Genomic DNA, 13,544 nt, shown 5'->3' with positions numbered 1-13,544 from the left:
ATTAACATTACAACTCAAAATATATTTGATTCTAACTAACCATATTTATAGAATCTTAAATAATAAACTGTTTGAAATGAAATAACCTAATATGTAAAAATTTTGATTTATTTTTGGAATTATATTTGATAATTTATTAGTAGAATTTTTTCTTAAATTTCCCTATTCATAATATCTTAATAATGAAGGTGTATCCAATAGTAAATGCTTGTGATATGTATCATTCCAAACACAATATTTTTATAATAATTTATGATTTATGAACGAAAGAATCAATATACTCAAATCATCTTTGCAAAATCTACTTACCAAATTTATTTGTGAAACAATATGAATGATAAATACATATAAAAGTAGCATATAGAAATAGTGTGATTTATGACAGTTACATGCATTACTTATATCATCAAGGAATGATATCTTTTGATACTATATTTGGGAATAACCACTTCTAATATTTATTGTTTCAGTTGTAAAGTTTTATATTATAATAATTTCCATATGAATGAACCGAGGATTCAGTACATGAATTGATATTAATTTAGCTTAACCTTTTTACCCTTTCTATTTACAAAATAGACACTTCTACATAACATGTATATAGTTATGAAATATTTGAATTAACAAATAATTCCACATACGAAATATATACACATTTGGGAAAAAACCCTTATTATGTTACATGGATACTTCATGTAGAAATATGTATTTTCTGTTTTAAATCCATAACTATTTACCTTGATAATTCGACTAAAATCATGAAATAAACTAAAAACATTAATTATAGGCCTATTTTAATAATCATATTTATGTAAGTATCTTTCTCTCTCTGCATCGCTCTTCAGTCTGTGAGACAGGAAATGATGAGCTAGATGTCTCTTTTACCTCACTGAGCCCCTCTTCTCTTTTTTCATCTCTTTCTTATGCAACATGTAGTTAAAATGTTGAAGAAACAAACTCATATTCTAAGCCTAAAATGAGGAATTCAATTTAACATGGAATCAAATATTTTGGGCAACTATTTGACTTGATACTTCAACTAATACTATCAACTAAACCCAAAACCTTCATTACAGGCCTTCTGGAATCTATAAAGGCCCATTTTAATTTGTATATATCTGTACATATCTCTCTCTCACTCTCTCTGCATCTCTCTACAAGAAAATTATCTATTTACAGTCTTTGAGACTATAAAATGATGAGCTCGATGTATCTTTCACCAGATTACCTCTCTCCTCTCTTTCTCTGTCCATTTCTTAAGCAAGCTTAAATGTTGAAGAAACAAGCTGATATTCAAGATTTTGGGCAACTATTTGACTTTATTACAGTTCTCAATGAATGTATAAAAGGCCCATTTTTAGTTGATAATTCAATTAAAATTATCAGCTAAACCCACAACCTTTATTATAGTTCTTAAGGAATCTACACAAGGCCCATTTTTATTTGGTATATATGTGTACATTTCTCTTTCTCTCTTCATCTCTCTACAAGAAAATGATGAATTTGATGTGGGTCGGGCAGCGTCCCCTGCTGCTGCCCGTCCCCAAACGCTTCACTTTCGTCGCTCAAGCGCTAAAACCCAACCGTGGAATCTCGTTTTGCTCCCCAGGTTAGAAGAATTTCTTCGTCTTACCCCAAAAAAACTCCCTTTTTCCCAAACTTTCTTCATTTTTTCTTCCCATTTATGCGGGGTCACTTCTTTCCAGCAGTACCCTTCTCCAATCGATCTCATGGTTTTGGGAAGAGGATTTGTTTGCGCAAGATCAAGCGCTTGCAAGTTGTGGCGCGCGCAGGAAGCGCAGGAATAGCTGACCCATCTGATTTTTCTGCAAACTCAGCCTCCAGAGGTACCTGGGAGGATTAAAATCCTGAAATTTGGGTTAATTTTTCTTTAATTTGTTCGTTTAATTAATCGTGGTGAGGTTTTTTGGCAGGGTTTCCGTGGATTTCACGAGTCCGGGCGATTTGCTTTTACCTAATGACTGGAATAACGGCGATTTTTCTGTTCATGGCGATGATTTTGGCGCACCCTTTTGTTCTCTTGTGCGATCGGCATCAGAGGAAAGCTCACCATTGGATTGCCAAGACGTGGGCGTGGTTGACAATTTTGCCCTTTTATTCTGTAGAATTTCAAGGGCTGGAAAATCTCCCGCCCGACAATGTAGCTGCTGTTTATGTCTCCAATCATCAGAGTTTTCTTGATATATACACTCTTCTAACCCTAGGAAAAAGCTTCAAGTTCATCAGCAAGAGAAGTATATTCTTGTTTCCGGTGATTGGATGGGCCATGTTCCTTCTGGGGATCATTCCCATTCGAAGGATGGATACTAGAAGCCAGATGGTAATGCTCTCTTTCTATCTATTTTTTATCTAGTTTTAGTCATAATCCTTCCGAGTATATTGAATCATGGTAAATGGAATCAGCTATGAAGATTATGTGGGACAACTTAATAGCTGCAGATTACATATTTCCTTTCAATTGTGGCTCTGTAATCAAATCTGAAGTATGGGTTGTTATCCTTGATGATTATGATAATGATGACGGGATGATGAAGAGTAATCATTATCTTAATGATTTGTCAGCGCCTGGTTGATGATGATGACTCATCATTGTCTTTCTCACTTGGTCCACAGCCAGAGATGTTGATGACATGCTGTCATTGTTACATGCACTTGGGACGATGACAATGATGCAATTGTGGATCACGATGATGATTTCATCATACTCCATCGGCATCCTACTTTGGCATCCATGATTAGATTTATCATTGTCCTCATCACTTGTCTGTGCCGAGAGAACATATAAGATGATGATCTGTTAACATGATTGCCAGACATCTGTGGCTTGGGATGATGCAGACGAGTCATTGTGCTTGTGACAATCACAAAATTGTGGATGAGTATGATTTTTTATTCTGATGATGAAAAGGATGACGACCATTTGTGGATGGCAATGACCATTCTGGTATCAATACCTTATTGGAATCAAACCTCTGTCTTTTGTCAAAATCTAATAGAAAGCTTATGTAGGAATACTTGATTGAAAGAAGCTCGAGAAGTTATTCCTTTCAATTGTATTTCTATAATGGCAATTATAATCAAATCTGAATTTTATATTTGAGAAACTATTTTCCTCCAATCGTCCTGCAGTATACTTGTATAATTTTGGACTCAATAATTTTTATTCAGGACTGTCTTAAACGATGCATAGAACTGGTAAAAAAGGGCACCTCTGTTTATTTCTTTCCAGAAGGCACCCGATCAAAGGATGGAAAACTGGGTACTTTTAAGGTGGGATATTTGTGAACTCAAGTTTTTTGTTATATTCCTATCCATGCCTGTTTACTCAAAATAGAAATGCACTGGGCAGTTTTATTTGGTTTTAAGATTTTCGATTTTAAGTAATTGTATTGATTTTTAAAATTTGACGTCGCACATCTCCTTCTCACTCTCTGTCGATTCATACTACGCTCTTAATTTTGTTCGTGATAAATCTAAAATCTAAAATAAACATGTTATTAATGCCTGCAGAAAGGTGCATTCAGTGTTGCCTCAAAGACTGGGGCTTCTGTTGTGGCAGTTACTTTAATGGGCACGGGTGTTTTAATGCCTTCTGGAATGGAAGGCTTCCTCAACTCAGGCAACGTGAAGGTTGTTATTCACAAGCCTCTGGAAGGAAATAATGCTGAAGAGCTGATGGATAGTGCAAGGAGTACTATAGCTGACACTCTTCTTCTCAATGGATTTGGAGTTCACTAATTTGAGGCGATGTATAATAGATCTTCCCTCAGATGTAAATTTTTTGCCTTGAGATTTATATTTTTTCTGGATTGTTCTCCAATAAAGAAGTAAGATGAAGATTCAGATGAAGGTTACTCAGCAAAAGAAGTTAAGAAGTCAGTGAATCTGAAGATTGAGGCTGTGATGTAAACTGTTAGGATCCCCAACCTCTTTGAAGGGTATTTTAGTCATTTGCCTTTAGAATGGTTTCCCTTCGAAGAAAACTTGTATTGACTGGGATGTCCTGCGGAGAGGAATCTGGTGCCCAATCCGGGCCTCTAACCATAGTTCTTCTTTATCTTTCTTTCTCTCTCTCTCTCTCTCTCTCTCTCTCTCTCTCTTTGTCATATATCTCAAGGCACCAGAGACATATTCCAACAAAGACCTATTTGAGGCCTTTAAGGTGATGTCTAGTGTTCGCCCGTCCCAACCCTGATATCAGTGGCCGATCTCGGGATGGATGCTGAACCGGATCTCGGAAATGGGCTTTCTGATATCTGTCCATACTGATATCCTGATGCCGGATGACAGTATGGGATCTCAGTTGCTACATTAATACCTTACCAAGCTATTATGATTCATATATACTGTTTCTTTGAGTATTCTATAATTTTCTTCATGGTCTAAATTTATATTTCGCTTTTAATATCATATTTTGTCTGGCCCAGTCACAAAATGGGCCAAAATCCTCTGACCGTGGAGCATATTTCTAGCCCACCTTATGAATTTGGCATTTAGGTAGAACACATGAGCTTTTTAAATAACTTATAGACCACGGGTATTTATACTACCGTAAATTTTGTAATTTTCCATATTGGACACTATTCCTCTACTTTTAAACTGATCTCCGGATATCAGGTATCGTTGATCCAGACATCGTTTTTTGGTAGGGATCTTGATATCCGATATCCAGCTATCGGTTTTTGATATCGGATATAAGATTCGATAACTGGTACCGGCATCCGCCACATCTGGAGCCCTGTGATATCTATCCCGATATCCGATGTCCGATGGATATTTCGATATCTGTCTGATATCTGATAGCCGATATCACAAACTGCCCTCATTTTTACCGGATATCGGATATTGGTTGTCCGATATCGGATACCGGTTTTCCGAAATTGGATATTGGTTGTCTGATATCGGATATCGGATATTGGTTGTCCGATCACTAGTGATGTCTTCTTACTGGTTAATTTGGATTTCTTGAGCTATCATGCAATCTTTGAAGTATATTTTTATAAACCCTGAATAGTTGTTACTTTTTGAGTTCCTTGAAGAAATGTAGGTTATCTACTGCGAGTCTTGATTTGATGAAAATATAATTGAGTGATCGGATTTCACTACAGTTTAGAAATATCGTCTGATGCATCGAAGCTGGATTCCACTTGGGTAAGATTCCTCATATCAGAAATTTTGAAGTAGACAGTGGGGAAATAATATGTTTTAGCTATTTCATTGGTTGGATTGAGTAGACAAACCACAAGACCATCAGCAATAGTTACAATTAGTTGTCGAATTTAGAGTGAGAAAGCAGGTTGTTGTAGCAGTCACTCATTTGAACTGCACATCTTATTGTCGTAGGAATTCAGTTACATTTATTATCTGTTTGTTCTGAATTTCAATTTTGTAGTATAAACCCCCAGATAGACTCTTATTGAGTTTCTGGCAATGTATGAACATAAATCACCATCTGCATATCAACCTGCTTTTTTAAAGGATATTAAGAGGAATGGGGTTTTGATACGATCTGGAGGCACATATATGAACATTGCCCTCAGCCCAAACAGGGAGGGAGCGGCCGTGCCTATGCCAGGCCAGACATCCGTAGCTCTTAAGCTCTACAATGCTGAAGGGAAGAGGAGGCTTTTGGCTTCCAGGTGAATGCCCTTGCACCTCCCATTACCTTATGCTCAAACTCATCACCTATTCTCGCAGACAACCACTCCTGAGCGCGAGGGGTTGAAGATCACTACTGCTCGGCGTTGTCCCCTTTGCCGAACCCCTATTCTCGTCCTATTCTCCTACGTCTCTCAGTGCAGCCTTCACTTTCCTCCAACTTCTGATAGTTGAACTTGGCATTGTAACGAAAGTTACCATTATCACTATGCTGGAACACCGAGTGCATTGGTTTTTACCACAGTTTCCTAAGCATTTCTTCCAGAGCCAAAAGGAAGTGGTCTAGGGTATTGTTCTCTAGTGGAGATTGTGGTAAGCAAGAAGCACATCATCAAGACGAAGAACATAAATTATTTAAAACTTGAAAATGATAAATTTTGCTAGAGTCATTATTATTGAAGGAGAGTGGATCCAGGGGTAGTATGTCCCAGCTCCAGGGATTATTTCCAACAATCAACGCCTAAAGCCTTATTCTCTGTTACTAAGTTATTATCTGATTTCTGAACCTGAGTACACTGAATGGCACAGTAAGTCAAGAAAGTCCATTCAATGGCTAAATAACCTTTGGCCAGATATAAGTTGAAATAATTCATAAACCATCATTTTGTCATTTAGTTATTTGATAGATAGATAGAAATGTCTTGGAATAAAAAATTAGTTGGCATGAGATCTTTATTTCAATGATTTTCTTCATCATAGCTCTTTATAATATCTTTTCCTTAAAGGTTCTATTTATCCTTTTCTCCCAACTGCTTTTGACCCCACTGTTGTTTTTACATTTCAAATGCAAATCAAATGCATATATGCTAAGGATCAGGGTCATGTGGGTCATAATGTTCTATAGTCTATAAGAAGTGAGCTGTCATTTCCGAGGTTCTAATAAATACAGTTTAAAACTTGTATGGTCTATAGCTTAAGTGTTGTTTGATCGGATTTTTATGACTTCAATGCTTGAACATGTTAACCACCAAAGTATAGGCAGTTTTTTTACTAATATACAGCCTTATGGCTTAATAGAAAAGATATTTATCGAGAACTTTAAACAAAAAAATTAACATTAGACTATTTAAATGATACGATGGCAGAAAGTACCTGAAGCTACATGACCAAGATATTTCTGGCCTGACTTTGGTCTGTAATCAGATGCCCTGGACCAACTTGCACATGGGAAAAATGGTGGACATTTGCTGAGAAACCTAATATCTGGGCAAAGAGGTACGCTGATCACATGGTGGGAATGGGTTTCATTGAACTCTTGACCAGTAACCAAGGTGAGATAAAGGTAGAGTGTGTCATTGTCAATAGCAGCTGAACAACTGACCCAAAAAACCTAGTGCTGCTAGTAGCATGTTCCACATTTCCTTAGTTGAATAAATAGAGAACAGATTCCTTCCAGTGACTTCTTCAATCAAATGTATTGCCCATTGGAGATTTTTTCGCAGATTGATGTTTCTAGGGCGCCAAGTGAGTTTTTAAGATTCCATTCCCCACTAGACATGAGAGTTCTTGACAAGCTTTCATGAGGATCCTTCAAAGTGATACACATCTTTGTTCAGCTTCATGGAACATCTCCATGAGTCCTCATCCTAGATAAATTAACTAGTCTGCTAGAAGCTATCTTCTCATGTATGTTAATTTATCTGGTTAGGTTATGCCAATGGGGATGATAACATGATAAATGAACATATATTTCCATACATTTTAGATGTTTTTAGTATTATTAATTTATAATTTATCATGTTACTATTTGAATTAACCAAGTATTCATGCATTAGCTAGAAATTCCAAATTTTGCACATTATTATTATTATTTTTCACTTACTTCATTGACTTCTATGAAGTCAATCAGTTTGATTATTGATGAGTATTTTATAGTCCCCAATGTGTAGAAGTTAACAGGAATTACAATATATAATTCTTAGGAAATTGGAGAATTTTTGGGAGCTTAGTGATTATCAGATAGGGCTGAAATGATGAAACGGTGTTGTGGGCTTTTAAAAGAGAAATCATAAGGGCTTGGGCCACGACCTGACCTTCCTATTGGGCCTTTAAACACTTTAAAAAATAAACCAGCTGGAAATTACAAGGCAAAGCTCTCAACCAATGGAGAAAATAGGCAAAATGACAGGAAAAGAGAATAAAAAATGCCCAAAAAGGTATTTTAGTAATTCTTAAATTTTATAAATACTATTTTCCTCTAGCATTCCCCCTCTTTCTGGACGTGCTCTATCAAGTGGCTGGCCAGCAATACAAGGCATATTTCAGGATCTGATGAATCCAAAATGATAGTGATAAATATGTGCACTTCTTGCTAATTTTTCTACTTCTTTATCTTTATCTGCATATACTATCAACATTTATGTTAAGTTGTGAAAAATCATGAATAAAATTACCTTTTTCTAATTTTGAGTTAATTATTGTCATTTGTGGGGCTAAGCCCACTTAACTCAATGAGTTAAGTGGAGTGAATCTCACTCTCTTCTTAGTTTATGTAGAAGATGCAGGAATTAGGTGAAACTTTCATGACTAAAGGGGATAATTAATGAACTAGAAGCTATTTGGCCCAAAGGAGCAGGCCCAGCCACGACCTTGGGCCAAGAAAGGAGGCCCAAATCAAAACAGCTGGCTCTAGTCTAAAGGCCTGCTAAAGAAGCTCCATTAAGCCCACTATGAGAGGCATCTTGGGCCAAAGAAAGGAGGGCAAGGGGAATGTCCAGCCATGATTATTTATGAGCATTTAAGGTGCTTGGATGCTGATTGGAGGACACCCTTGGACGTGGATCTAGGCCAGAGAAGAAGATCCAACCATTCAATCCATAAATCATCCAAGGGTGGAGACTTGAAGATACCACCTTTAATGCTAATTAAGGAAAGAATTCTTGAACGTCCCTGGGGTATTTCAAAGGTCTCAATGCTGATTGGAGGACCATAATGGACGTGGATCATGACCCAGAAAAGAAGATATGGCCATCCAATGTATTAAAAATCCAATGGCTCTCATTTGCTCTGTCTCCCTATATAAACCCCTTCACCCTATCGTAATATTCATCTTGTGATTCAATAAAAAGTAATGTTTGGTGGCCTAAGTGCAATTGAGTCATAGATCCATTCACCTTAGTGAGTGTCAGGCTGAGCAGGAAGCATCCAGGGCTGAATAAGCTTGTGGAAAGGAGAAGAAGAAGTCCCTTGGGCCTTGGAGGGTGTGACAAAGAGGTTGCCTTCTTATTTCTCCTTTTTTACTCTTATCTGTTTGTCTTTTGTCTTCTAGTTAGTCTTGGAGAAGCTACTCAACATCTAGACGTTTCCAACACATCCAACCACGCTCAAAAATTCATTCTAAAACTCATTCTAGAGTGGAGTTAGTGCAGGCCCATTTTTCTCTCTCCTTCGCCAAGCCACTTGCCCTATTTAGCATCCGGACTTAGCCAAATTTTGACCAAGTCTGGAGCGTCAGGCTCTTTCATTTTCTATTTTATTATGGCTTTAAAATATTCCTTAAAAATCCCAAAGAATTCATTTTCTGCTTACTAATATTTTTATAAATATTTTAAAATTTTTGTTTATATTTTTATTAGTTATTTATCTTCATAGGTAGTAAACCCACTTCTAAAATTCAAAAAAAAATATAAGTAAAGTGCAAATTCATTAGAATTAACCATTGCTCCCTGTGGATTGACCTTACTCTCACTGGGCTAGTAAGGTAATTATAAATTTTGTTGTTTTAATTCAGATAAACCTACAACACTATTTAGTGATGTTAAATCATCACTAATTACCTCTAAAATCTCAGTTATCAGGATCCAGGTTGTTCAACCTGCTTAATGTAAGTTTGTTGAAGTTTTCATTCAATCCCATCCCTTGTTTTCATTGAAAAATGCCTGATCCTTTCAAGATATAAGGATCCAGACTTGAGAGGAAGCACTGAGGGCTCACCAGGCTTGCATTGAGGTTTTAGGAACCTAGATTTCTATTTTTACATCATCATCCATCCATTTACCCTTAAAATCCATCATTTTCTCACTCTTAACATTCAATTTTCCCTACTTTCTCTCTCTACAACCGTTTCATTCTCTCTCTCGATCTTCATACATATCCGTAGTTGATACTTTAGAAATTACATAAAAGGCATCCTTCATTTGCACCTTCAAATTCTATCTCAAACTTCTTCTACACCCTCTTTTCATTTTCTCTCTCTATCTCTTCATTTCAGCCATTTTATATCTCGAAAACAGTTTCTTTCTCTCTATAAATATATTCCAGTCTCCCTCTAGATCATCCTTAATTCTTCATTTCATTATTTTGTTTTTAAAAAATTGTGTTTGAATTCCATCATTTAGGGCAAAAAATGGAGAGTGGAGGACTTAGTCAAATTGACTAAGTCCTGACCATATTGAATCAAGCCCAATAGGGCTTAGTCCATTTGGCTAAGTCTTGACTTAGCCTAATTGGGCTGAACCTTAGTGGGCTGACCCACTAAGGCCAGCCCTATACAGTCCACACAAGGATCGCCGGCTCATCTGGTCCACCGCTGCTCCGCCACCGCTCTGCCCTATACGGGCCACACAAGGATAGCTGGAAAAGGTATTTTCCTTATTTAATATATTGAAAAATTCCAAAAAAATCAGAAAAATCCCTAAAATTACTGTAATCAAAATATATTATACTCTCCCATCTCATAAGGTGATGCTAATCACGGAAATAAACGCACCACACGAAAGCCTTTTCAATGTTATTCCCACTGCTTCGGAATCCGACTCTTCACAGGAGAAAAAAAAATGGAGTTAGAAGGCCATATGATAGGCGGTAACTATCTTGTACGGTTAGGGGGGTAGTCGGCATTTTTAAATCTACAAAAATTATAAAACAAAAATTTAACTATCATTTTTAATATTTCTTGTGTTTTTTGGTGCTACTTAAATTCAAGCCAGTTCAAAAAAATATTGATTTCCTATTTCTATTGTTAATTAAAATTATGAAAATTAGTCTTAAATATTTTTAGTGTTTTTTTGTATTTATGCTTCAATTTAGATCATAGGAATTTATAAAAATTGACTAAATATCCACAAAAATCTCAGAAATTATATATCTCACTTTTAAACTCACTTCCTTTATTCCAAGCTTGAGAAAAATTCCGAAATTAAATTTCTACCTCTTTGTGGATCAACCGCTTACTTGGCCTCTATTAATTATAGAGTATTTAAGTGGAAAATTTTCATAAATTTTTTTGACTGAGTCTGAATCAAAACAATGACATAAACCCCTAAATTTGGACATATCAGGAGGCGCTGACTTAGGCTTTTGTATTTTCATTTGTTAGTTTATCCTATCTATGTAAGGTTGTACCTACCTATGAATAGCATGGATAAAATATTTGACAGAGTGACTTGTAGCCGGGTTAGGGCTAGTCCTTGGGGATCTTCTAGCCTACAGAAACCTCATAAGAGTTAAAAGCCCCCCAAAAAATACTTCAAACGGGGTATGCATGAATATCAAATAACAAGAAAAGTTGGTGTCGGATATCCTTGGCCCTCTTAGCATTGTTGGATGATTGAGACTTCCACCTTCTCTTCTTCGGACTATATATGTCACTTCACTTGGCCCACTTATTTTTTTTGAGAGGTTACCACAACCTAAGGGTTGAGCACACTGGTTAGTTGGTTCGCTCCCTTAGCCTAATTTAGAGAATTCTCACAACTCTATAAAATATTTTAAATATTTCAAGTACAGTAAAGAAATAAAGATGCTAAAATGATAAGTAAGATGAAATAATACTTTTACTTGTGTTTATTTCTTTATCGAATAAAGTAAAAGTTTGAATTTGATTGACTAGTGAACTCTGTTGAATCATTGAATCACTTGTAGAATGACTTGATCACTATCTACTATTAAATAGATTCTTAATTTTGCAAAGTTAATCACACAAATTCCACTAAGATTCAAATCTTGCCCCAATAAGAACTTAATATATGCCCACTAAAGCTCTCCAATGTTAACCCAATAAAGACTAAAATTTTTCAATACAATTCATTTAAAAATCCAATAATCGTTCCATAAAAAGGAGCCAAATAGGATTCTTAAAACTCTCCTCAAAATGGGCTTAATGCAATTCCTGAAATTAATTTAATAATGTGCCCCAAAATGGGCCCGATAAAATTTAGGTTGGGGCCCGCAAGATGTAGGACAGCAAGCCTAGATAAATCCTTCAATCAACCCACTAAAATTTTCCTTAAATTTAACCCAAAAATAATCTCTTAACCATCCCAAAAAGCTAGTATAAATCATCCCAATATACCTCAATGTTTGGGGCAATAAAATCAATTTTGCCTATTTTTCTAAAATAAAAGACACTCATTAAGTTTAGGATTTAAGGATATACAGATGACTTACCTCATTGGGAAGGAGGCGAGCTTGCTTTTCAGAGGAGAGATGAGTGGCAACGAAAAAAAAAGTAAAGATTTGATTTTAAAGTAATATTTTCTATCCTTCCTTTCTCTTACCATGTATGAAATTCATGAAGGCAGTTCTAGTACTCACTGAAGGGCCCTTTGACATCCACAGGATGTTTTCATGTCAACCATGTCATCATTAGAAAAGTATTCTACACTAAAATTTTAAAATCGTTTATTAAAAATTAAACAAACTACTTTCGTCTGATGTACCAAGCTTACACACCAGATTACACATCCTAATATTATGAAATAGTATCTCATAAAAAGCTCATTCTGAAAGACCTAATGCCTACTTCAGTTCATGTCTTTCCACCATAAAGGTTGTGCTATCAAGTTATTTCTATGTCTGTAAAAAATCCTAGCCATTTCATTCCCCAAGGTATTCAGTCCGCTGTCACTTAAATTTTTCTCTGTCACATAAATTTTATCCCAATCTCACATTCCATAAGAGAGGCCTAATGCATTACCTTAATCCTTCTTGGTCCTTCCCTATCCAAAGTCTCTGATACCAAATTCCATTGGATAAAGTTTATAGCATTATGAACATTATATCTCACACTATTATGTTAATATAACTCATGTTTCTGATTTATACCTAGAGCCTAATCGTTAATAAATAACTTTATTTCAACTTGATATTTCTTCATCTTATAGAGACTTATGCTCTTCTTTCCCAAACCTGGATGATCCATATCAAATTTCTGATATTTTTTTCAAAAAGGCATAATAGGAACTCAAGAATGATGCTCACAAGCTAGTTTTATCTTCATTGTACTGCTATTCTCTATACTTGTATAGACTATAAAACTTATTTCTGGCATTGAACTGCCAGAAATTCATTGTACTGCAATTGGTAAGCGTGTATAGACTATAAACCTTATTTCTGTCATGACTCGGTCAATATAAGCGATGTTTGTAATTAAGAGCTAGACAATAAATGATGTCGTGCACTAAACTCACATCGTTAGTGAGTATATTTATTTCATCGTTTTCATTATTTATCTTATAGAAACTTACGTTTTTATTTTCCCAGACATGGACAGCCCGTATCATATTCTAATAAGATTCTCAAAAAGACATAATGTTGACTCCAGCATGATTCCCACGAGTTAGTTGTAGCTTCAACATACTGCGTTTCTCTAAATGTCCTATAGTTATGTATTTATCACTTCAATCTCGGGCTACGAACAACTTAGTTCTATCCTCACTGTCAATGGACGAAAACACAAGAAAATTAATCCCATGGATTCTTTTTTTTTTCGATAAATGGCACTATATACTCACTAACAGTCTTCGTGTCTCCATAATTCTCGCGCGAGCGGTGGCACTGCACCATGGCCACGGGCGAGGGCTGGTCCTGCATGCAAGCGAGAGCGGAGAGCACGGGGAGACTGTGTGGCGGCCGTGGACGGGTCG

General features: G+C 36.0%; 1 protein-coding gene across 2 annotated transcripts; it reads left to right on the top strand.

Annotated features, from left to right (window-relative positions):
- Positions 1–1,456: 1,456 nt before the first annotated feature.
- ATS2 (Phospholipid/glycerol acyltransferase family protein) lies at positions 1,457–3,870 on the top strand. Of its 2 annotated transcripts, none has more exons than XM_078590815.1 (5): positions 1,457–1,609; positions 1,710–1,847; positions 1,935–2,341; positions 3,190–3,291; positions 3,532–3,870. In XM_078590815.1, the coding sequence occupies exons 1-5, from the start codon at positions 1,495–1,497 to the stop codon at positions 3,757–3,759; spliced, it is 990 nt and encodes a 329-aa protein (XP_078446941.1). In that variant the 5' UTR covers positions 1,457–1,494; the 3' UTR covers positions 3,760–3,870. The 2 variants fall into 2 exon arrangements, with proteins under 2 accessions (XP_078446941.1, XP_078446940.1); XM_078590814.1 differs by having other exon boundaries at positions 1,707–1,847.
- The last annotated feature ends 9,674 nt before the right edge of the window (positions 3,871–13,544 follow it).

This window comes from Wolffia australiana, chromosome 19, assembly GCF_029677425.1.
Source record: "Wolffia australiana isolate 7733 chromosome 19, ASM2967742v1".
Lineage (NCBI taxonomy): Eukaryota > Viridiplantae > Streptophyta > Magnoliopsida > Alismatales > Araceae > Wolffia > Wolffia australiana.
The sequence above is the reverse complement of the archived record's forward strand: the minus strand, read 5'-3'. Positions and strand labels throughout refer to the sequence as shown.

Bases quoted from the DNA above. Each gene is read 5' to 3' on its own strand.
- ATS2 (XM_078590814.1), top strand. From the start codon at position 1,495: ATGATGAATTTGATGTGGGTCGGGCAGCGTCCCCTGCTGCTGCCCGTC. The intron at 1,610-1,706 runs GTTAGAAGAATT...ACTTCTTTCCAG, and splicing joins AATCTCGTTTTGCTCCCCAG to CAGTACCCTTCTCCAATCGA. The intron at 3,292-3,531 runs GTGGGATATTTG...TAATGCCTGCAG, and splicing joins GAAAACTGGGTACTTTTAAG to AAAGGTGCATTCAGTGTTGC.